General features: G+C 42.9%; 1 protein-coding gene across 1 annotated transcript in view; it reads right to left on the bottom strand.

Annotated features, from left to right (window-relative positions):
* The window catches only part of PLCE1 (phospholipase C epsilon 1), a 369,702-nt gene that overhangs the window by 174,114 nt on the left and 169,150 nt on the right, over positions 1-26,438 (bottom strand). Inside the window, exon 3 of the mRNA XM_061402841.1 lies at positions 20,060-20,348. Within this exon, the coding sequence (XP_061258825.1) occupies positions 20,060-20,348 (289 nt within the window). The remainder of the gene's footprint in view (positions 1-20,059; positions 20,349-26,438) is intronic.

Here is a 26,438-nt window from a genome sequence, read left to right as displayed (position 1 = left end):
CTTCCCCATTTCTTGTACTCTGGGTACCACAGCTAAAGTTATGCACAAACACAAAACTGTTCATTTCCCCTTTTCAACTAAAATGGGACCAAAACCTGAAGGCATAAGGATTCACAGTGTGTCACTTGTTGACCAAATGTTATTTCAACTCAAATCCTCAGTAAGTACTTACCACGCGAATTCAGCCTGTGGGATGTACCTTATCTAGTAGTGGACACGACTGGATAGAAACTATTTTGTATTTAATTATGCAGTATTATTTGAGTAGAAGATCTTTACTGACAAAGTCAAAGCCAACCTTAAGAGGGGGAAAAACAGCCATGCCAAAGTGGCTAGTGATAGATTGGAGGAAATTATTATTTGGTGCATTAAAATTACCATGCAAATGTCATGGAGCGGGAGCCTGGTAATCTACAAGTCTAAGCCTAACACCGTGGACCTTCCCTGAGTCCGGGCTCAGGACACTACATGATCTTGGCTTTCCTCTTTCCTCTCCAGAAATGACACTGATTTCTGAGTCTTCTTGCAGCTCCTGAACCTGAACTCTACAGTCGCAGTTCTCTTACCTCTCTATTTCCTAGAAATGTTCATCTCAAGATGCAACCATCACAGCTAAGCAGATGACTTTGTGAATGTGTAATTCCAGTTCTGACCTCTCACTTAGCTCCAATCCTGATGCTTCTATTGGGAGAGTCTACTTGAACAACCAGCATGTTAGGGTCAAGTTATGCAAGTTGAACTTCTATTTAGGGTGTCACCTTCACTTCCTCTGGTCCAAATTCCTGGGGACATTTGTCACCCCTCCACCTCCTGGGCTGAGTTTGCGTCTGCTAGTTATTTCCAGAATTAGTCGCTTCCATCCCGTTTTCATTGCTTTCTCTCAATCCACCTGCATGGACGTCTGCATCAACTTCTTGACTGTCTTCCACTATGGGATGTCGAGAAGAATCTTCACAGGACCTTTCTTAGGCCAAAGTCTAGGGGGTTAGCAAGGCCATTTGATTCTGTGACATGATGTCCATGATGGCAGTGGGACGCAGGAGAAGGGAGCCAGTTCAATAAAATGTGTAAAGAAAACACATACAGATTTCAAGATGTTTAAGAGGGACCTCACGCTTTCTTCCTGAGACCAGCTCCTCTTTGATCTGGTATAGAACAGTCATAAGACCTGGAATGACTGTACTAAATTGATCAGTAGAAAAGATCAATATTTTGATCTTAAAATATTAAGATCTTAATACAATATTAAAAACAATATTTTTAAAGCAACGTAGGCTTTTTGCTTTTAAGTCCAAAGTAATAAAGGTACAGAAATGATTTTTTTTTTTAAGAAAAATCACAAGAATTCAGGCCCAAGTTAAGCACTAAGCAGTCACCTTTGGGCACTGTAAATTGATACAAAGGTGCTCTGCATAGCCCTGGTCCTTTTTCAATGCTGTTTTCAGAGTCTGTAGTACTGCTGTTTCGGAGAAGGCACTGGCACCCCACTCCAGTCCTCTTGCCTGGAAAATCCCATGGACAGAGGAGCCTGGTAGGCTGCAGTCCATGGGGTCACGAAGAGTCGGACACGACTTAGCGACTTCACTTTCACTTTTCACTTTCATGCATTGGAGAAGGAAATGGCAACCCACTCCAGTGTTCTTGCCTAGAGAATCCCAGGGACGGGGAAGCCTGGTGGGCTGCCGTCTATGGGGTCGCACAGAGTCGGACACGACTGAAGCAACCTAGCAGCAGCAGTTCTGTTGTTTGGACCTCCTATAGCTTATGTTGCTATCTCCAACTCCTGGCAGAGTGCCTGCAGAAAGAAGAGGTTAGTGTCACTGAATGAACAGATGGAGAGACTGATAAACACAAGGGACAGTGACACAGTCCAGGGCCAAAGGAATCTAAGACCTGAGCTCCCTGCTCCCCCTACTGTGGGGAGATCAGAAGGTTCTGGAAGGGATGTGGCATCCATGTCAGCAAGCAAACTCTTCCTCAAATAGCTAGTGTAATTTCTCTAAGTCCAGACATTCAGACAGCAGCAGGGAAGAGAAGAAGAACAGGAAGTCCTTTCAATGGAATCCATTGGCAAGACTGATTTGTGTGACTTATTTTTGATAAATGGGATAGTAAGTCTGTTCTTTGCTGAACACGTCTGTTATCATGCACCTGTATGTCCATCCTGTCTCTAGGCATTTCCCTCCCTTTCCCTTCTTCTATCTCTTTTACCTCCTTCATTTCCTTCCATCCTTTTTCTCTTTTTCTTCTAAGAGAAAGAGTTTGCACAAAAAATTCCAATTTCTCATGTCTGAGGCAGAAAAAGAGAAAAGGAAATTTATATGTGCATTATCCACCTGAATTATTAATAGCCAGGAAGAAGAGAGAGAATTTCCAGGCAGGTGAGTTGCTGTTGGTGGCTGATGTGGCCTGGAATTGTGAGAAGGGTGGGTGTGGATGGGAGAAATGAGCTCTGAGGTCAAAAGCTGTGAAAAGCTCTGTTTCCTGAGGTTTGCACTGACCCCCAGAGTCCACCTGCGGCTCCAGGCAGCCTCCAGACGAGGGCACACTACCCTGCTCCATTTCCACAGCCCCCTTCACGCTCTCTCCCTTCTGCCAAACCTGACCCCTTGCTAGACCCAAACCTGAACCCCTTCTAAGAGCCATTCTGACCTAAGCCTTTGTTCTTACTATTTCTGGGATGTCTTCTTTGCTCTACATACACCTTTTTCTGTTGTTTGTTTTGGACAGTATGCTTTATAATCATTAAGTTCATTGATTTTATCCCATTATAATTGTGTGAGGCAAGTATCTACATTGTCCCCATTTTACAGAAAACATGATGAAACTTAGGAACAGAATTTGCCTGGAGCAAATTAACCCCAGGTCACAAAGCTTGTCTGATGTGGATCTGGGATTTAGGTCTGTCTGTTACCAAAGTGCACACTTTTAATCACTAATCTTTGTTTCATATGTGTCACGGTATGGTGTAACCACATATTCAACGTCAGTCTTTCTATCAACTAAATCACTGACTCCTGGAGCTGAAGAACATGCCCTCTTTTCACTGTTTTCCCTGTCTAGGACAAAGCCATGGCTAGCGCTCAGCAAACGTTTTCACAGTGTGTTACACTTCGTTTCCTAGAGGTGGACTAGAGACAGGGCAAGAGCTCAAGCCTAGGTTGTGCTGTGCTGCGCTTCGTCGCTCAGTCGTGTCCGACTCTTTGCAACCCCATGCACTGCAGCCCCTCAGGCTCCTCTGTCCAAGGGGATTCTCTAGGCAAGAATACTGGAGTGAGTTGCCATGCCCTCCTCCAGGGGATCTTCCCAACCCAAGGACTGAACCCAGATCTCCCACATTGCAGGCAGATTTTTTACCATCTGAGCCACCAGGGAAGCCCCAAGCCTAGGTTGAGGTTAGTTCAAATCAGGCTTCTGTGACCTTTGGATTCATGCCCATCTAGGGCTTGGTCCTTAGCTGCTCTGAGTCTTGGTTTCCTACCCCTGTGTCCATCTCCACCTTTTACTAGACTGTGAACATCAGGGAGACAGGAGTAGTGTTAATTCTTCTTCAATCTACCCCTTTCACTGTCTCCAAACAGCATCTGAGTGTCCAACCGTTAGGCATCAAGTTGACTATTCAGTAAATGAATGAATGTTCACAGTTCTCTATGCATCTGCCTCCCCATTTAAAAAAAAAAAAAAGGAATTAAAAGGAAAACATGCCACTTAGCTGTTATGGGGAGAGAGACACAATTACACTATGTTATGCATACAGAAAACTAAACAATGAGACTGGAAAGAGTGACAAAGGATATTGAAAATAGAAATCAAGGTTGGGAACTTAGCAAGACCCTGTCTATGGAAAATGTGAATGCTCTCTGGAACTTTTCCAACCCAGTCCCTGAATATGTAACACACTTCCAGAAGATCTTATTCGGACTTTAACATCCCGTTAGCAGGAAAAAAAAAAGGGAGTACTGTATATGTTTTAGGTTCAGAACACAGTCTATTTCTGGGTTTGCAACTGAGGTGCTGAGACACTTCAAAAAACGGCAAAGACTGAAGAGCACGCAGTTAAATTAGACTGGAGTGAAGCAGTGAAACAGGACATTAACCCACTTGAAGACCCTTGAGGCCTCCAGCCTTTCCCCTTGGATAACTCTGAAAGGCATCCAGTGAGTTCCAATTTGGGCAGGGGTTTGTTTATTCTGCTTGGTTCAAGTCAGGGCTACAGATCCCTAATGGTTTTCATGTCCCTAAAGGTTTTCCACATTTGGGCAAGATCTATGCTTTATGGAAGCCCAACGAGGCCCTGCTCTCAGCCCCTCGGGCTGAGCAGTCTGCGTCAAGACCAGTCAAAAGCCCAAACTCTGAGAGAAGTTTAGCCGCATATATCCCTTGGCTCAAGTGTGGGGATTTTCACAATGCTGCTGTGTCATAGTAAAAATGCCTCCATTCTTAACCAACTGTAGTTTGTATTACCTTTTCATTTTTCTCCCTGTGATGTTAAATTTTCAAGACCAATCTTTTTTCCTGTAAGCACTGCCCTGGGCCAACATAAACTACATGTGTTCACACTGGCTTCTGGCCCTTTATTTTGAGCACACTATTCCTGATCTGGGAATATCCACGCAGGTTTGTGATTATGACTCTCCCTCCTTCTGAGGGTGTCCTACCTCCAGACCCTTGACCTTTGTTGGTCTTTCCTTCCTAAAATTCAACCTGCTTTAAGAGCCTGTGATGGCTCTCTAATGCTTTAGGTCCAAACTTTTCCCTTGTTTTCTCCAAATTGTGACCACATCTACCAACTTAGCCTTATGCCTCCTTGTATTCCCCCCATGAGATCTTGGCTGAGAATCACTTCCTCATTCTCACCCTTTACTTTATCTCACATGTTTTTCTCGCCTGAGACCCCTTGCTTGAATGAGACCCCTCTCCCCCACTTCCAAGCAGAAACTGGTTTACAGAAGACATACTTGCTTTCAGCCCAGCCTCCTAAACCCAAGAACTGAAATTCTCCCTGGCATACCACCCAGGGCACACAAAAGTTGTCTGCAGGGCCGGGCAGGTGAGAAAATGAGACCCGAGCTGGGAGGGAGACACCCAGCAGTGGGGTTGGGGTGGGTAGGTATGGGAGGGTGAGCTGAGCTGGTGCATCTTGCTTGGAGGCAGGTGTATGGATCAGGGCCAGCGCAAGGGGCCAGGGGAGAATGGGGGTCCCGGGGTGCCAGAAAAGATAGAACTCCACATTTTAACGCAAAATTTCCTAATTTAAAAAAACACTGAAGCTGTCAAGGAAAAAGCCACATGGCCTGGATTTGGCCCGCCAGGGAGTTTTTGCTTCCTTGGTTAAAGCAAGACATTACTATGACTCAGTACTCAGTGAGTCTGGCCTGGGGTGGAGGAGTGTTAACAGTCCCCCTGGGCCTGCGGGGGGGTGGTGGGTGGGGTGTCATCAATCTTCCTTTCTAGTCCACACCACAAACCTTTCTTCTAAACTTCTTGGAATACAGTTCCCAGGAAGTAGAGAGAGCTGGGTTACTAGGTTATTTGTCCTTTGCCTGCCTCCTCAGAACAACCGCAGAGTACTAAGGCTCATCTGAGCTGTAGCTTTCTTTCAGAGTACCCTTTTTTCTCTGATTCAATATCCTCAGTGGTTTTAAATGCTAACATTTTTATCTGGGTATGAAGAGGGCTGGAGTCATCTCAAGCTGATTTTTGTCTGAATCATCCTTTTGAAAGAGAAATCCTATTGTGTCCCTTCTTCTGTTTGAAACTTGGTTTTCCATGGCTCCCAAGAATACAGACAGGGGCCCTTAACTAGAGTCTGTACTATCTGGCAGCTTGCTTTACTTTTCTGTGGCTTAGCTTCTTCTCATGTAAAAACATGAGTTTTAAATTAGATTTAAAAAAAAAAAAAACAAACCTTGTCAGAGTGTCTGGCTTGCCATGAGCACCCAATACCTGCTAGCCTTTGTAGTTCTGAGTTCTCCAGACTTTCTTGAGAGGGAACCCTCCAGATCTCAACTGTCCACTCAAACTTCAAACTTGCCATACTCCTGGCTGCCATGGGGCCTTGGCAAATGATTACTTCTGTCTAGAACATTCTTCTTGCTCCCCTTCCCTTAGATAACTAAGGAGAGCCTTTAGCCTTACATGCAAGCCTTCTCTGCTTGGGTCAAATCCCCCTTTTAGAGGGTCACATGCACATGGCCCTTTCCCTGGTAGCAGGCACCATGGCCACAACTTGTCATTTATTTTTGTAATTACTTGATTCCCTACTGGTCTTTAAGTTCCATGTGGGTGGGTACAATGTCTGTTCTATTCCTGGTAGCTGGCAGTAAAGGTATTTAATAATATTTGCAAGATAAATGAATTTCCACCACCAGTGGCCTGTCCTTGGCATGTGTGGGGGTATGATGACCACTGAGAAGAGGGCATTCCCCCAAATACAGAGAGGGAATATAGACTCCTCTCTCAATGTGAGGGCTGTGGAATGGAGGTGCCTTCATCTCTTTGCTCAGGAAAGAGACTCCAGACCCTTCAAAGCAGGGCTAATGCAGAGATTGGGGTCACTCCTTTTCCCCTTTTCTCTTTTCTCAACAAAGTGTAGGTCCACTTTGCAGAGATAAGACCCTCAAGTGCACTTGTCAATTGGCTCAGGGGTACGAGGACACACAGACAGAGACAGAAACAGACCAGAGAGAAGTCAATCCATGCTGTCTGCCTCAATATGGGCCAGGGCAGGACTCTCTCACTCAGAGGCCAAGGAAGATCAGAGGCTTAAATATTCCTTGTATGGCTCTCAGACGGTCTGACTTGTACCCTGTACCTCCAGTCACAGTTTGAGCAGGATGAGGACCAGCCCAAGTGACTTTTGTAAATGATGCTTGAAAAATAGTCATTGCTGATAACTTAACTCTGGATGGTGATGCTCACAGGTTCGAACCACATGGCTTCAAATTTCTTTCCTGGTTTTAGTATGGGGAATTGTATGTTATCTTGAGTTGTATGTATATATTCATTTACTTATTTTTTCACTCAACAAATATTTCCTGAGATATCCTCTCACATTTGGTTGATTCTGTGTTATGACTACTCAGCCGTAGATGGGAAGATCCTTCCACCCACCCCTACAGGTTCCCATAATAAAGAATGCTGGAGATGTCTTAGAAGTCCACGGAGGAGTACAGGGCAAGGAGGCAGCAGGTACACAGAGAAGAGATCAATTTTGTAGTCTGGATGGACTTGTAATCAAATTGGGGGTTCTATGTTATATTCATGTATGTACTCGCGCGTGCACGCACACACACACACAAGGTCAGTACAGGGTGAGATGTGAGTGGGAGTTAAAACTGCAGGATTTCCTGCTGGTTAAGAACTTGGGTTGGGGATCAGAGAGACTTGGAGACCAAACGCAGGCTTTGCCCCTTTAAGCCCAGTTAAAGGTTTTAGTTCTAGACTTGGTAATCCACAAGCTCAGATCCTGTGCATTGCCAGAGTCTCGGAAACTTTTTATACTCTCAGTTTCCCTCCATGTTTCCAGATCATCCACAAAAATACCTGCTTGAAATGGATTTTAGACGAGTCTGCTTACTAATGCAAAAGTTGAGTGATTCTGGGTGTGAATCAGGGTAAAATACCCACGACTGTTAGCAACGGTGTTTCTGGTGAATGTAAAATTCACAAGGAGAGCCTCAGAGGGGCTGAAGCAACCATTTGTTCAGGCCATCATAGAGTCATTTGTTATTACAATGAAATAGAGAGTAAAAAGGCTTTAAATGCCATATATGTACATATTTCCAGCTGGCAAAACATTTTATACTTTCCAGAAGATGGCAAAATCTTCTGTTAGAGTTTAGTCCATTGAAAACCAAACATTCTTAAAATGTCCACTTACAACTTTAACTGTACTAGTAATTTCTTGGTTTTAAGACTCAATTCCGACAGAAGTTTAAATAATGACTCAGACTGTCCTGAGATCTTCTCTTTTTTCCTCTTAAATATTTGCTACTGACCCACATGTTATTATAAACAAATTATAAGTATATTCTACTATGTTCTTTCTATAAATGTTCCCATGGACAAGAATTTTCCTAGCTCATTTAAGTGAAGTTTTTGTCCTTTAAAAAGGTAAACAATTTAAAAACACTCAAAAGGATTAGTTACATGTATTGAAACATTTAATTTTATTGTAAAGAGAAATGCATCTTCATAAAAATGTACAAACTCTAGCTTGAACACTAAATTTTATACCAATCTTAGTAGACATGGTACCCAATCCCAGGAATAAACGCTTAGCACCTTTTCTACTCCGGAGGAAACAGAGATGATACCAGCAAAAAACAGAACTAAAACAACAGAAGCATCATAATACAGGTGAGAGCTTGTTTTCCTTAGTTACATAAGGTGTTCACATTTCTCCAGGCTCTTAAGTGATTTTAGAAACCTCAGACTTCACTCAAGTTGGTACAGGGACCCTCTGAGCCCCTATATCCTGTTTTTATCTCAACTATAACATTTGTTACCATCTGAACATTGCAGGGATATTTGCATCTCCTGAACTATCAGGTAACTTCCTTGAAAGTTAAGACTTTGTCTTATTCACTGTTGTATCCTCAGGGCCTAGCACAGTGCTTGTCGCATAGAAGATGCTCAACAAATGTTTGTTAAATGAATTAATGAATGATCTGACGCATGAATCCTAAGGAAAACCTTACAAAGGGGCAGACTCCAGCCTCTAGATACCTCCTTTCAAGTGTCCTGTAAGGATGTGAGGGCGATCTGGTTGTGACATCTGTCACCCCATTGATCGCCAGGGTTGATTCGGCTGATCTGGCTGGCCAGGCGGGTGTCCCCTTCTTCCCTCACCGCTCCATGTGCGTCCCTCTCGAAGCTGCACTCTCGGTCGAAGAGGACGACCATCCCTGATAGAGGAGGACCGGTCTTCAGTCAAGGGTATACGAGTAGCTGCACTCCCCTGCTAGAACCTCCAAACAAGCTCTCAAGTGTCCTGTAAGATACTACTTCCCTGAGTCCAGAGCCAGGGAAACCTGGAGGTTTGTGTGCATCTAAGACTGAGCTAAGAGCGGAGCACCTGAATTAAGAACAGTGGAAGGCTGGCGTTTCGAGGGGCTGGTAAGGGTGGCAGCAATCATCATTGCTACCCTCATCATCCTCAGCATTACATCATCAACCTACCATTTACTCAACAGAGATGCCAGATACTTTGCTCAGTTCTTTATACACATTATCTCATTTAGTCCTCAGAACACCTCTGTGAAGTTGTCACTTTTATTCCTGATTTACGGTGGCAGGCACTAAAGCCTAGAAAGTAAAGTCACCTATTCAAGATGGCATAGTGTTGAAATCAAGACTCAAACCCAAGATAGAATGATGTTCCCAGTCAATTTCTTTTAACCATGAAGCAATTAACAGGACAGAGAGAGCCCTAGGAATACTTTTCTTATTCATTCTAAGCCCTTCTCCCCACTTACTTTAACAAAGCCTCTGTCCCCCTTCTCATCTGAATGTGAGCCCCATATGGCTGCAGAAAATAGTATCATTGGAAACAAGGGGCTTGAATCCATCAGTTTGCACACAGGCTCCAAATGCCTCCTTTTAACCATTAGTTACGTAGTATGGACAAGAACATCAACATTCAAACAGTATAAATGCGCAGGAGGTGACAAGTAAAAGGCCTCTCTTGGAGGCTACCATTTCTGTGCCTATTCTTTGACAGTTACCTTTTAACTGTAAAAGAGGTCTTGGGGATTTCCCTGATGGTCCAGTGCTTATACCTGCCAATGCAGGGGACATGGGTTCCACACCTGGTCTGAGAACTAAGGATCCACATGCCTCAGGGCAACTAAGATTCATGCAGTCAAACTACTGAAGCCCAAATGCCCCAGAGTCTGTGCTCCACAACAAAAGAAATCACCGCAATGAGAAGTCCGAGCATGCGCTGCAACTATAATAGCTCCACACTAGGGAAACCCACATGCAGCAACAAAGACCCAACCCAGCCAAAAATAAATAAATACAAAAGTACAATTTAAGGATGAAAAGAAAAGATTTGCATCTCATTAAAAAATACATATATTCCCTTCCCTTTCAAGAATAGTGTATTTAATCACCTCAATGGAAGATGAGAAATTTGGCCTATTCTCCCCATCACTGCAAATTACATCTTTTTAGTTTTATTTTTCTGTTAATAACTGTATTGTTTCAGCTTTAAATACTATTTTTCCTGTGTTTTCTTTTTTTAATTTGTTTATTTTTAATTGATTTAAATACTATTCTTAATCTTCTCTCTTTATATTTCAATTTAAATGTGTTTCTTAACTCCCCCGAGATTATCCAACTGCTCTTTCTCCTTCTCTAAACCTTCCTTTTTCAAGATCAATGCAATGATTTCTTATTCTAGGTTGTTTGGGGAGAACATTTACTTACCGACATTGACAAGTCATATTTTAAGACTTCTTGATTTAAAATAGTTATGAGTTCAGTGTTATATGCAATAAGCAAGCTTTGGAGGAAAGGATTGGAATCTAGTTGTTTTTTTGGGTACAGAGTTTCAAATAACTATCTTGCAAATGGTTTTCTGAAACATGGCCCACTCTGAGTTTCTGGAACTAGGACTTGGTATTTTTATGATCAGTTCAAATACGGGGATGAGATGGTTGGATGGCATTACCGACTCAAAGGACATGAGTTTAAGCAAGCTCCGGGAGTTGGTGATAGACAGGGAAGCCTGGCATGCTGCAGTCCATGGGGTAGCCGAGTCGGAACACGAATGAGCGACTGAATGAACTGAACAAATACGGGAAGTCCAAGTGACTGACTGGGGTTGCTGTCCTCACCAGTCATCTTTCTGAATTTAATGTTAGGATTTAACCAACCCTTACTTCTTGATTTCTCGATGCAATGGGAAGGATAGACGAGCATATGATCCAACAATTCAATTAACTTTTACCAACATTGGAAGGATGTACTACCAATGGTAACAACGGGGGATGATTTTGTGCACTGTACAAAGATCTGTACCCAAGTGGAAGAGAGATTTGAGTCTACACGCTGTGCACTAAATGATGTATGTGGGGATGAGGCTTGATCACTCTGGAGAGAGTGAAATTTTTGTAATTTTCACAGATTACAATGGGCCAGCAGTAACCAACACTGCCTTAGCAATGCTGTTGTTCAGTCACTCAGTTATGTCTGACTCTTTTCGACCCCATGGACTGCAGCACACCAGGCCTCTCTGTCCCTCCCCATCTCCTGGAGTTCACCCAAGTTCATGTCCATTGTATCAGTGATGCCATCCAGCCATCTCATCCTCAGACACCTTCTTTTCCTTCTGCCCTCAATCCTTCCCAGCATCAGGGACTTTTCCAATGAGTCAGCTGTTCGCATCAGATGACCAGAATACTGGAGTTTCAGCTTCAGCATCAGCCTTTCCAATGAGTACTCAGGGTTGATTTCCCTTAAGATTGAATGGTTTGGCGTCCTCGCTGTCCAAGGGACTCTCAGGAGCCTTAGCAATGCCTCCTCCTAAATGCCTCCAGTTCTCACTACTCTTTCCTTCCATCCACCTTCCACACCAGGCATTCTCACCTGAAGTATCAGAGATTCAGGCTCCTCCCCTCCCGCTTTGGCCATGCTTTTTCCCCCACTTTGGTCGTACCTCGTAGCTTACAGGATCTTAGTTCCTCAACCAGAGACTGAGCCTGTGCCCTGGGCAGTGAAATCATGGAGTCCTAACCACTGAACTGCCAGGGAATTCCTGATCAGAGACTCTTGATTTGGTAGGTTTGGGATGAAGCCAAGGCAAGCTATTTCGTGGACACTCAGGCTGGGCGATTCTGATGCAGGTGGGCTAAAGATGATGCTTTGAGCAGCCCCACTCCACACTGCAGCCAGATGGTTCTTTCTAAAGGATATGATCACATCACATCCTTCCTTAGAACCCTTCTGTGTCTCTCCTACTTACAAGGTAGAATCCAAGCTCTTTATCATGAATTACAGCCCCTGGAGACCTATTTTCTTGTCCCATACCTTCCTATTTACTTCCTGTGCACCTCAAACTTTGGCCATAACAGCACGGTAGACCAGCAGTCCCTGAACACATCGTGCCTTTTCCTGTCTCATGCCTTTATACTTGGGTGCTCTGTTTCCTCTACTAGTTACCATTGGCTCCTCTATCTGTCCCTGATGCTCGCAGGGGAGTTTCCTTCATCAGTCAATACCCCAGGTCTCTATTCCAACCCACAAGATCCCTCTCTTCCCAAAGCATAGCTAGGATCCACTACAGAAAGAAAAGGAGATTGTGTTTTTATGGGGTAGTAAGTGAGGAGTAAATGGGCTGATACAGTTAAGGGGGCTCTGGACCCCCAGAGGCAAGAGGTGCCTGAGGAAGAAGGGAGAAGAATTCAGACAGGGAGCAAGGAAGGCCCTGGAGATAGCTCTGTAACCATTCCAGGACCTTGTGCTGATAGTACCTTCTGAGACACTGAAAATAACTTTTGTACCAGCTTGGAAACTTACTGAATGTATCTGCATTTTCATTTGGTATGAGCCTGATATGTTAGTGCAGCCTTCAGTGAAAATTAGTGCTTTCTTTCTTTGGTTCTAAAATTATCTCATTCAATTAAATGTGATAAACAGCAATGATCTCATGTTCCTTGATTCTGTGAACACATCTGCCACTGGAATCCATGAAAGTTTATGGACTGTCTGTTCTGTGCCTGGTCCTATGTCAGGCAAGAGGCTCATGGGGGAGGAGGATGAATATTAGAGACTGAGACCAGAAAAACCCATAATCAATTAAAACAAAGCAGAAATGGACAGTGCCATCGGAGACCTGCAAACATGTCTACATCATAGCTGTGACCACAGGCCCTGGAGAAGCTTGATCTGAGTTGGCTACACACACTGACTAGTTGTGTGACCTTGGGCAAGTCCTTTAACCTCTGTGAGCTTTAGTCTCCTAGCACTAACAATTTCTTCCTTACAGGATCTCCAAAAAAGGGCTGTCATCGTTTCCTAGTGCTGCCCTAACAAAATGCCACCACTGGATGGTTTAAAACAACAGGACTTTGTTTTCAGTTCTAGAGGCTAGAGGTCCAAAAGCAAGGTGTTGGCAGGGCCATGCTCCCTCTTATACTCTGGTAAGAATTTTCTCCTGTCTCTTTCTAGTGGCTGCTGCTGGCTGGCAGTCCTTGGCATTCCTTGGTTTCCACGCATCACTCTGATCTCTGCCTCTCGTATCACATGGTGTTCATCCCAACATGGTCTGTCTGCCTGTTTCTTCTTCTGATAAGGAAAGCCATTCACTGGGTTTAGGGCCCATTGTAACAGAAAATAACCTCATCTTAACGCGATTACATCTGCAAAGATATTACTGCCAAATAAAGTCCCATCACAGGATCTGGGGTTTGAACTTCAACGTATCTCTTTAAAGGGACACAAGTCAACCCAAAAGGACTACATGAAATAATGCAGATAAAGGACTTGGTGCATTGTCTGAAACACAATAAGGACTCAACAGCCTGCCTGAGTTCAAGCACAGACTTTATCACAGACTACCCGTGCACTCTTAAGCAAGTTTCTTCATATCTCTGGGCCTCAGTTTCCTCATTAGTAAATAGTACCTCTCTCATTGGATCATTGAATGGTTTTCACTGAAGTCAAACACGTGAAGCATTCAGAGTAATACCTGGCACCCAGCAAGAACTAAAAAAATACTCACAACTATTACTATGATTCTAATTCCAATCCTTCCGTATGCCCAATTTTCTCTTTACAGATGGGACAGTTTACAACTTCAGATATAACAGTAATGAGGATGTCAGCTTGGAAAAGTTTTCTTAAAAAGTTAGTTCCTTATCATGTAGGAAACGAGTTGCCAGTCCAGGTGCGATGCATGATGCTGGATGCTTGGGGCTGGTGCACTGGGACGGCCCAGAGGGATGGTATGGGGAGGGAGGAGGGAGGAGGGTTCGGGATGGGGAACACATGTATACCTGTGGCAGATTCATTTTGATGTTTGGCAGGACTAATACAATTATGTAAAGTTTAAAAATAAAATAAAATTGGAAGATTTAAAAAAATAAAAAATAAAAGTGAAAGTGAACAAAAAAAAAAAAAAAAGTTAGTTCCTCTGCTTGACCCTCCTCCTCCCCCAAAATACTCTTGATTGTTTTGACTCGAGAAGCATCATGTCTCTGGTAATATTCGAGGTTGATGACTTTGTGCTGCCCTGGAGCCTTGGAGATGATCCCCCTTGTTATAAGCAGGGGTATGGAGTCACACCCATCAGAAATACTGTGCAGGTTTAGGTCACATCTAAACATGAAATCACACTCCTGGATCATGCCTGGCCATGCGTATCCCAAGGCAGAGGGCTTTTGTCCTGCACCCACCAAGCTTCCTGGCCCCATGAGCTACAGATCCCACCTTCAAGTGACTAACCTTGAACTTTGTGAATCTTTTCAGGGTGGCAGTAAGGGCTACTTCAGTAAACCTGAAACCTATTATTACATTTTCACTGGAGTGAGAAATATTATCTTACAAGTTGAAGGCTTCCAGATGTGATGTTTCCATTCTTCTCTGAGGTGACACTGCCCTAGACAATAGTGGGCACTGAATGAATACTTCTCAGTTGATTAACTGGTATAAAAACATAACCCAAGTTGCATTAAAGCATACTTTAACATCAAGAAAATAATTTCAAGGTCACAAAACTAGTAAGTCAGATTTAAATACACTTACATCTTGGAATTAGAACCATGGAGACGTCTTCCCTTGCCTGGTAGGCATGTAAAGGGTAATTGTTTTGATTATGAGGAAGTCAACCAAGACAGCCTTCATAAACTAAATTATTTATGAGGTACAATCACATAGTTCAAATGTGTGTGTGTATATTCCTATTAGGTCTTCCTATTTTTATACTCAAAGGTATTCACTTTAGAAAAAGACACAAATAGAATATACTTATTGCAGTAGAAGAAAATAAGTTGAAAATTATTAGACCTTTCTATCAGAAACAGAATATTCCCCACTTTCAAATGAGAATATTACATCTGCAGGGCACTTTTTATTTTCATGTGAAAGTGAAAGTGTAAGTCGCTCAGTCACGTCCAACTCTGTGACCCCATGGACTACAGCCCACCAGGCTCCTCTGTCCATGGAATTCACCAAGCAAGAATACTGGAGTGGGTTACCATGCCCTCCTCCAGGGGACCTTCCCGACCCAGGGATGGAACCCAGGTCTCCTGCATGCAGATTTTTTACTATCTGAGCCACCAGGGAAACCTTTTCTTTTCATATTAATATTCTATTTATAGTCTATCTATGATGAATAACTTATTTATTAATAACTATTCTATACATAAACACCCAAACTGGTTACAAAATGAGCATTTCCTACTACATAATTTAAATATGTGACTATGCTTTGTCCGAGTTACATGTAAATATTTAATCCTTTGATTTACAAACTTAGGAACAAGCTGATACAAAATGTGCACTTGAAAACAGCCACCTTATATTGAAAAATCCTCTTCCTTATCACTATTTTTTTTTTTTTTACTTTTGCTATTTCAGTGCTTTGAAGTGAAGTGAAGTGAAGTGAAGTCGCTCAGTCATGTCCAACTCTTTGAGACGCCATGGACTGTAGCCCACCAGGCTCCTTAGTCCATGGAATTTTCCAGGCAAGAGTACTGGAGTGGGTCGCCATTTCCTTCTTCCCATTACTATCAATTACCTCATTCCTTTCTCTCCCTTTTGACTTAATCTTGCTTTTGTAATTTTTAGTAGGGAGTACATTGGAAAAAAAGAAAAGTAGGCAATGGATTTAGAAAACGTCTTTCTGATTATTGAAGTCAAGAACTCTTTTGGCTGCCACTGCTCTACAGAGTTGGTCCTGGGATTCCAGAAAGGTTAATGGGGAGGAGGAAAAGGGGAATTAAATGGGAAGTGGAAAGATCTTGACTGTACTCAACTAGTGGAAGATAGGATGGAGTAAGTTCTCCATTTTCCATTTTTTGAGATAGTATACCCTTGCTGATTGATGCTTCATATCAGAAAATGTTTCTCATTATTTGGCAAACTTTCCATTGAGCAGACAGACCATCCTCACTGGTCCTGAAGGCAGAAAGCCAGGAATGAACTGACTGTTGGCTGATTTTTCAGAGCTACTCATACCACTGGAGGGGTGCAAACTGATGAAGATGTTGGAGAGTTAGAAGAATCTTGTAGACTGTGGTAATGCTGCAGAGCTGCAGAATTCTGGCCAATCAACCTTGACATTATCAAGTCCTAACTTGGGAATGCCCTGTGAGTAATGAAGAAATTGGTTGGACATTTTCTCTTCCTATTCTCACCTACTACAGGCAGCTCCAACCCTCATTTTGTACTCATAACCACTTCCAGGAGACAAGTTGACTTGGGGCATCTGTAGGTCACCTGGAAAGCTGTCTTCACATTTCTTTTTCACAAACTTGATTCTTTCTAACATCTTAATGGGCCTGGCACTAAGGACCTGCATAATGTGTTCCTCCTGTTTAAATCCTTTGATTTGTGAGTGTGTGTTCATTTGTGTAAAAACATATATAACAAAATTTAGCATCTTAACCATTTTTAATGCAGCTGAGTTGTACGGAGTAAATTCATATTTACTCAATACACAATTATCATAATTTACTTATACACAATTATCACCATGATCCATCCTCAGAATTCTTCATCTTGCAAAATGAAACTCTGCACCCATTAACAGTAACTCCACATCCAAACCCTCCCTCCACCAGCCCCTACAACCACAGTTCTACTTTCTGTCTCTGATGCTTTGGACTATTCTAAGCACCCCACACAAAAGGAATCATATAGCATTTGTTTTTCGCCCTCCTCCTTTTTTTTTCCCCTACCTTTTCCAACTTGATTTAATCCACTTTAAATGTGATCTCTCTCATGGAAAAGGTCATTCTTTTTGACCCTCTTCCTTACCTTTTCCCTCTGGGAAAAAATTACAAATTCTGTCCTATCTCCCTCTTCCTGTCTTCATTCCATTTATAAGCCTCTCATTAAAAGAAAAGAAAGTTATTGGGATAATAATTTTCTGAATCTTTCACATTAGATATGAGTTTCAAAATATAATTAACCATAATAACAGAACTATAGATGCCAACATCTAAAACCTCTGAAATGGCCCAAAGTTCCTTACAAAATCTCCATGGAAGTTTTACTTTAACTCTACTCATCTTAATTAAAATGATTTCCCCTCAACAACAAATGCCTTTTAACTCATTGGTATTGCTTTTTTCCTGGAGGCTGATGCTCAGTATTCTAATAATTGTGTTTTTCTCTCTATTCCATGGGAAGTGTGTAGATTTCAACTGTGTTGTGGGTTAAAGAGGTTTTTGAGGACTAAAGTCTGGAACCAAATCACAATGTTTAATACTGCTTCTCCAGGAAAGCGTTCTGAGTTCCACACAGCTCCTGAGAAATGAACTCTAGAACATGAGTCGTTTATAACCTGGAGACTGAGTGTGTCACACACTTCCCATAGATTTTCATTAGTGACACAGAGCTGAAAGTTGTTGGCCTGCTCAGTGCCACAGAACACACAGTGAACAATAAAACAAGCAGACAAACATGGCTTAGCAGCCAAGCATATCGTCCAGACCCCCTGCTGGAGTATGAGGCCAACAGAGCTCAAGACCCAGCTACTCAATATGCTGAACCTATAGGTTCTCTAAACACTCCGTGATTTTGAACGGCCATGTATGGTTTTTTAAGATGTATTATATTCCACTGCATGTTGAAGAACCATATGTTTCACTACAGCACATACAGATTTTGAAAACCCCATGGGAGAAAGCACTGAAGTTGAAAAAGTTTTCCAAGGGAGCAAGGTAGAGATACAGAAATTAGCTTGGAGCTGAAGCCAACCTGCTAACTATATTATTCAGCAGAAACTACTTACAGACAGATATCAGAAACCATTAAACAGCTGCAAAACAGAAAGTTAAAAGAAACTCCCAACTCTTGCGTAAAACCCAATTCAATGATAACTCATCAGCTGATGATCCAACAAGTCCCAGAGATGGGAATGCTGATCTCAGAGTTCTGATCTGAACAGGAAAGTGCAAAGAGCAATGGAGATCAACTTACTATCAGGGCAACAGACACCTTAACTAATGGCCTCCTTTTTTCTCCCCAAAGGTCTGTGTAAGACTGGAGGCAGCCTGCCTGGGAACCAAAACACAACATTTGGGGAGCCTGGAGATATGTCTTTTTGCAATTAATAGAGAAGAAACAAAGTGGCTTTTATTGACTTTGTTCCTTTGCAGCCAAACCATTTGTCACATGGACCATTAACTCTTCTTCCAAACACTTTGAACTCTTAGAGTCACTTCCACATTATTTGGCATTTAACTCCCTGCAGTCTGTTCTTTGAATACTTGGTGCATGCAAATCTGGCTGCCTCACTAGGATCATAAAAACTTAAAGGCAAGAAAACTGACTTATATGTTATTAGGATCTCCCATAAGGCCTACACACTGCTTGGCACAGGGTGGGGATCTGATACAAAAGCCTGATTAATGCACAGGATAAGCTCCTTACATAGAGTCTCAAGCACTGAAGCTCTGCCAACTCTATATGTCAATTTCAACCCGAATTCCCAGGAAGATCACTGATGCAGAATGCAAGCTTGGCAGTTACCAGGAGCCGCATCAGAATAGAGAAATCTTGAATCCTGTGGATAGGGGAAACCCTTACTACCTAGAGACTACAAGTTCCATGGGTGAGAAAGTGAAAGGGAAAGACACTCAGTTGTATCCGACTCTTTGCGACCCCATGGACCGTACAGTCTGTGGAATTCTTTAGGCCAGAATACTGGAGTGGGTAGCCTTTCTTTCCTTCAGGGGGTCTTCTCAACAATTTCCCTGGGGGTAAGGGCTATGTTTTGTCCCCAACCCAGCACCCAGGTGCTCAAAAAACGTATGCTGAATGTATGAAACATATATGAATCCAAGTTTCTCCTCTTTAGTCTCTGGGATTAGTGGTCCCCATCTTGTGTTTTTCTTCACTCATCATGTATAACCGATCCACAAAAGTTAAGGGGACACTAGAAAACAAATCAGCATGGCACCCACATGGTACACAGATAGGTGTGGACCTCCTCTAGGGTCTTCCCAAGGGGTGCTGGGGTGGGGCGGGGTAGGGGAGGTTGAGGGTCAAGGAGGAAGACCACTGGTGTGATAATCCCAGGTCTGGGGCTTGCTGTGGAGGGACGACAGGGGCTCTCCTTGAGAGAAGTGGCAGGATGTCAGAGAGAGTTCTTGGCAGCCCCTGAGCAGTGGAACGCTGCTCTGCATGGTCCCTGTCTGGTTGGCAGCTTCCTGCCAGGGAAGGATGCCAAGTGGGTGGTGACAGCTGTGCAGTGCACAAATCTCCACTGGTGCACGGCCATTTCTGACCTGCCTGTCCACCACTTGTGGGAAGTAGCTGGGAAGTTCTGATGCAGAGACCCTATTCTCCATTAGTTTTCATTTCTTAGCAGGATTTCTGACTATCTTGTCTTTTAAGATGGGAGTTGCTGGAAGATGGCCTTTAGCTTCTCTAGTCAACATGAACCTATTAATTCTGTGTAGGCAAGAGAACTCTATTCCACTCTGTTTTGAGTGAAACAGTTGGTTTTCACTGTGACTACATGACCACACGTTTTTACGAGCTTTTTTATTTTTATTTTTTTTTACAGTAATTGACATCTGTCATAGACCACCACTAGGAGAACTCATCTATTAGAATAACTTAAAAAAATTAAACACAGCATTTAGTCATTTACTTCTTTTGAAAAAGAAACATCAAAATCTTAGCGTTCATTATTCAGAATGCTTATACCTTAAGGGATTTTAGTAAAGGACTATCATTTTATATTCTTTTAAAGCAGCTACCTTTTCTGAAAGTTGTTGATAAGTGGACTCAGTTTTCCATGAGGAGATGCATAAATGTTAACTCAGATTCTTTTCTGCATTCAATGATGAAGAGTTAAAAGTGAAATTTCAGACAGTACCTTTCAGCATCATTCGTCCCGTGGATCCTCCAAAAGAATTGAGGAGGCTGCTTCTTGCTCCTAAAGATGTGGTGGCTTCCAGGAGAGAGCCGGTGATGTACTGAGATATGGAAGTCCTTTGCAAGGTGGCACGATACTCACACACCGTGTCTCGGACACATTGCTTTAAGTACGGACCGACACTGATCCTTTCATGGGCTGTCTCGGAGGCTGGGAGCTTGGCGAAGAAATGGAGAAGAGATCTAATTGTCTGTTCTGTGGCTTCTCCCCTTCTCACTGCACTGTAGATCTGTGAATAGCACAAAGTACAGGAAGTATTAATCTAGTTTCTTAGAAAAGCAAATTAACTTGTTGACAAAATGCCAAGATGACTTATTAAGAAAGAAGTCTCGGTCGCTCTAAGCGCAAACACTCGTGAACACTGGGCTCATACATTAACCTGAACATTCTACAGACACCATTTATTTGGGAAAGCTATGTGCAGTTATGAAATAGGTCGTTCAAACAACCCTGCTATCAAACAGAGCACTTACGACTTGTACCAACCAAAAATATATTCAGCTCAAATTTCTCCTCCTTCTCTTTATCAGAGCAAAGCTCGTCCACAGTGGGACAAGGGCGTACCTTTCCTATTTGTCATTCTGGACTCTCTTGAGTGACTCCCCCAGATCTGTCTATCTGTCTGTCTGTCTATCTCCAAGGAACCCTGAAAACTCACATTCATGAGGAGTCCTCCTTTCATGCTCAGAATGAAATAAGGGTGAGTGGGTTAAGGGGCAGGAGAACTTCTATATTCCCTTTTTTGGTTATAAGCTTTCAATCCATCAGCTTGGACCAAAGTTTTTGAATCCTTTTTCCCCCTCTTCCTCCCTCACCCCCACATCCAGTGAGATGACAGATCCTGCCACTTCTCCTTCCTTTCTTCCTTCTGCCTCTGCTGCTATCCTGATTTCCTCTTTCCTTCATCACCTGAATTCACCAAGAATTATCTCAAAGAGATTGGATTATTACAACATTTTCCCAGCCATAATTCCAATCCATTTCAGTGCAATTGTTCAACAAATGTTTATGTAGATCTGCTCTGTGCAGGGCACTGCATTGAAAGATGTGAGGTGTTTACGAAGAGTAACAGACACCTCTTGTGCTGTAGGACTTCACAATCTAATTTAGAAAATGAGACCTGAAAGTTATGAAGTTTGGCATTATATCTGGGAGGTATGGGGTTTTGTCAAGGTCTCTGGGAAGCCAGAGCCTCTTGGCAGTGTATAAATGCCAGAGAACAAAGCTAACACAGGGTGAATTAACCTAGCTTTCTGATGGTGGAATAAAGGTTTACTATACTGTGTTGTCTCCATCATGCTACCTTGAGCACCATGCCTTGGTTGACAATTGATGCATTAAATTAAAAAATTGTTCTTCTGTGTTTATATACCAGTTATGTGTTAGGCCTTGGTAAATACAACAGCTTCTCCTCTCCAAGAGTTCACAGTCTAATAAGGAGGGTGAACAGATAAAAAGTTCAGGGTAGGGCGACAGTGGAGGTCATCTCCTCTGCTGACAGCGATGAGTGGAGAGGGAAGGGAAGAACCTTGCATGCCCTTCAGACTCTGCACGCACCCTTGTGATGCTGCACACTCCAAACCTCACCTTAACTAGCATGCCAGGGTACTCAAAAGGACCCCAATGAGCTAGTCTGTGGTGACACCCTGACTAGACTTCTACTCTGCCTTCCTTTGCTTTCTGGTATATACTTTCCATTTGAAGACAGAGTGTGGAATCTTTAACTTTAATTCTGTCATTAAATTTCTGGTGGCCACAGAGATGGTGTGCTTGGACAGAAGGAGCCCAGGCTTCGGGGTCAGGTTTGTGGGGTTGCACACCCAGCTCTGCCTTGACCAGGCAGAGAGGATACTAATGCCCATTCTTAGAGATGTTCTGGGATTCCCCCCCGACAATACATACAAAGTGCTCAGTCTGGTGTCTAGAAACGGTGCCCATTAGCACTGAGCAGGAAGAGAATGGACCCTGCTCTAAACAATCATCAGGTGATTGTATAACAACAGAGCACAGAGCACAGTCTATGCAATTCGCTGTGATGGAGTTATACCCTTGCTCTTATGTGCTGGATAATGTCATCCTAACCTTATTTGGGTGTATTGTGAGGATAAATGGGGGTAGAGAGTTGCAGAGCTCAGGACATGCTTTTCTTCTCCCAGCTCCAAATCATACAGGCAATCTCCAACACACTAAGTCTCAAAAGAGTCCTTCAGAAGTAAACACTGGATGTTCAGAAAAGAGAACCCACTGTGAGATTTGATAGGTAAAGATAAAGAAAGAAGCATGGCTCTAACTGGGGCAGCTGAGGGAGGCAAGTCACATGACAAGTAAGGGTGAAGAGGCTGGAAAACAGTGTGTCCTGGGGACAGTGAGGAGAGCAGGAATTAAGAGCAGAGCGTGTAGGGAAATCACTGGGGAACTGAAAAGGTCAGTTGGCCTGACAAAGGACAGCCTTGAAAGTCAAGAAAAGAGATTTAATCTATCAGAGATTGGTAGCCCTTCACTTTTTTTGGTCTATTTGTTTTCAGCAGAGGAATGCTGCTACAAAGGCCCAGTGGCTCAGTGGTAAAGAACCTGCCTGCAGTGCAGATGCAGGTTCAATCCCTGGGTTGAGAAGATCCCCTGGAGGAGAGCATGGCAACCCACTCCAGTATTCTTGTCAGGGACATCCCATGGACGGAGGAGCCTGGCAGGCTACAGTCCATGGGGTCGCAAAGAGCCAGACATGACAGTATGCACGCAAATACTTGGATATATTAAGTAATTATTCAGCCTTGCTACCAGCTGTTCCCAAGCTCTCCAACTTTTCTGAAGAAAGGAGAAATGAAGAGTTCTAAGAATACATCCCTGAGCTGCTGTCACTACTGCTAACACCCCATCCACAAAGAATCAGAAATATATCTACAGGTCCTACCATGATCTGGACTAACACATGTCATTCATGCCAATACTTGATAAGCTGAATTCAAATATATGGAAGTGCTTAGGGTACATGTTAAAATATAGGCAATAACCCCTTACTAGATCATCCGTTAAAAAAAAAAGGCAACTATCGAAAATTTTACGTACATCGAATGGGAGAAGGAGGCAGTATAAAACAGTAATTATGAGTGCTGCTCTGAAGTGTTGGTTTGAGTCTGAGCTTCTCTGCTTCCCAGCTGTGTGACTTTATCTAAGCTGCTTTGCCATCCTATGTCTCAGTCTCTTTTTCTCCAATACAGGGATATAATACATATTATCTGTCCCATAAAGTTGTAGTAACAATTACAAGCTTTGATAAACACAGTAATAGGACTGGAACACCTGCTTAATAAATGTTCAACAAATACCGGTTTTTATGATGATGGTAACAAGGATGATTGCAATAGACTACAAAAATGACCATACATTATTCCTTCACAGATTCCAGGCCAGGCTTGTGATTTGCTTAATTAATGGGAATTCAGTAAATGTATTGCCAGTGAAGTCTTCAGCGTTGGAGCTTGCTCTCTCTTGCCACTTTGGGAATTCTGAAACAACTACCAAGCGAAGGAGCCAGAACTAGCTTGCTGGAGGATGACGGACCACAGCTGAGTCACTCCTGTCACCTTGGCCAATAGCCTGCCAATAGGCAGATTCCCTGGTGGCTCAGAGGGTAAAGAGTCTGCCTGCAATGTGGGGTACCTGGGTTCGATCCCTGGGTCGGGAAGATCCCCTGGAGAAGGAAATGGCAACCCACTCTAGTATTTGTGCCTGGAAAATCCCATGGATGGAGGAGCCTGGCAGGCTACAGTCCATGATGCCACAAAGTGTCAGACATGACCGAGAAACTCCACTTTCTTTCACTTTGCCACCGGGCACGCACATCGTGAATCCCTCCTAGATTATCCAATGGCTCCTCCACCTGCCATCACAGACATATGAGAGAGCCCAGCAAAGATCAGCTCGTCCAAACCAGGAGCACCGTCCAGACACTTCACAGGAACACGAGCCACATAAGTGACTGCTGTTATAAACCATGAAGCACTGGGAATGCCTTGGCACATGGCAAAAGTCAACCTACACAATGATGATGGGGTAGGTGCAATGATAAGTATTTCCTTGCATATCTGAATCCACACACTAGCCCTATGAGGTTGATTCATTTTGCAGATGGGGACAGTGAGCCTAGAGAGACAGAGTGAGACAGTGAACTTTACACAACTAGTAAGAAACTGAGCCAAGACTGAAATTGGGTTTGTCCAGCTCTGTGGTTCCGCTTTATCCATTGCCCTAAACATGGTCACACCCAAAACCCAAACAACAGGATTCAAGAAAATGTTGTTATTTGGCAAGAGTGTTAAGTGATGTTAACATTGCAGTTGTTATAGTTTTTATTCATGATAATTCCTTTCATGGTCACCCTAAAGTACTTTGGAAAACAGTCAAGTTATGACTAATGAATGAGCAAATATGTTTCCTTTTTATGGAGATTTGTAGTTTAAATTACAAGGTGAAAAAATATATAAACTTTATCTCACTGGATTAATGTGGTAATAGAAGGTGCTGAAAATTAGACAGACTAATGCCCTATATGGGTCAATATCTTTTTTGATATAAAATCAGCACCTTACAACAGGGCATCCAGTCTTGGTAAAAAGATATGTGTCCATCCATTCATCCAACGACTGATTTTTATTTATTGAAAACATACACTGCGCCAAGCCCAGTGGCTCTGGGGATCCAGCGGAAAGCAGAAAGAACTTTTTTATTTTACTGGAGGAAGGCAGACAATAAACAAGTAAATCAAATAAGTTAGCTAATTGCAGAGTATTATAAATAGTCAATGGCAGCCTACTCCAGTGTTCTTGCCTGGAGAATCCCAGGGACGGGGGAGCCTGGTGGGCTGCCGTCTATGGGGTCACACAGAGTCGGACATGACTGAAGTGACTTAGCAACTTAGCAACAACAATAGATAGTCAAGATACATTTCAGATATGGACTCTACAGGACTTGCTAAAGTCACTGGGAATGAAGGAAGGAAAGGAGTCAAAATTTTTATAGTTGGCCATTGTGGAGTTCTTAGAACTTTTAAGATCTATATATATTTTTTAGATTCCACATAGAAATTATAACATATTTGTCTTTGAGATAAATATAAAGCATTTGTCTTTATAGGTACATTTGCATAACATAAATATAAATTAATATAAACATTGTAAATCGACTATACTTCAATAAAAAAGATTTACCTAAAGAACTATAGATCAATGTTGCCAAAAGTGCCCTTCATAGCACCTATGTTTACCCAGCACTGCGAACCGTGAGTGGGTCCTCTCCATGGAATTACACTACTTCCACTATGGCAGGTGCTGCGTTTGAGAAGCATGACCTCAATATTATGAAGTTACTTGCATAAAAGCAAGCAGTCCTTAGACAATACTTAAGGAAACATTTGAAGTTCCTTGTGACTCAAGAAACCAACACTGGGACATGGAGTTCAGATCCAAACCCAAATAAAACAAACATCCAAGGCTGGGTAATTCAGAGAGAGATGAAATCAAAGACTTAAGAGCACCGAAAGACATAAAGCAGCCAGGCACATCGGGTCCACAGCACTCACCCAGGAGGAAAGCTCCTTCTTCTGTACAGCCAGAAAGGGCCTTGTCTTATCTTGACTTCTACTTGGGTCAAAGAGAGTGCTTGACAAGGGGAGTCAATTTTGTACTTGCTCTGTTCCAAAAGCTTTCTTTCTAGGATCAGAGCTCTGGAAAATCACAATGTTCTAAGGTCTGATAGCGTATCTCCTGAACGTTTTCAGCAAGAAGGAGGCTTGTTACTTAGGTGTCCATTGACCCTTAACAGTAATACTTGTGGGCTTCCCTGGTGGTTCAGACAGTAAAGAATCCACCTGCCAAAGCAGGAGACCTGGGTTCAGTACCTGGGTCAGGAAGATCCCCTGGAGAAGGGAATGATTACCCACTGCAGTATTCTTACACTGGAAATCCCATGGACAGAGGAGCCTGGCAGGCTACAGTCCATGGATCTCAAGAGTTGGACACGACTAAGTGATGAGCACACACACACACAACAATGCTTGTCATCACCGCAACATCTAATGAATGTTTAAAATGAAGTAGGCACTGAGCACTGAGACACGATTTCTTCGAAACTCCAGAACAGCTCTAGAAAGAGGTCCTACTATTACCATCACATAAAAATAAGGCACTAATGTGCATACACCTGACTCAGCATCATTCCCTGCATCTCTAAGCCAGTACTGGTAGCCACCAAACCAAACAATTAGAGAATCCTATACTGCAGTTGTCAAAGAAACCTTTTTTTAGAGAGGGGTAGATAGCTT

Source organism: Bos javanicus, chromosome 26, assembly GCF_032452875.1.
Source record: "Bos javanicus breed banteng chromosome 26, ARS-OSU_banteng_1.0, whole genome shotgun sequence".
Taxonomy (NCBI): Eukaryota; Metazoa; Chordata; class Mammalia; order Artiodactyla; family Bovidae; genus Bos; species Bos javanicus.
This window is presented reverse-complemented; position numbering and strand designations above follow the sequence as displayed.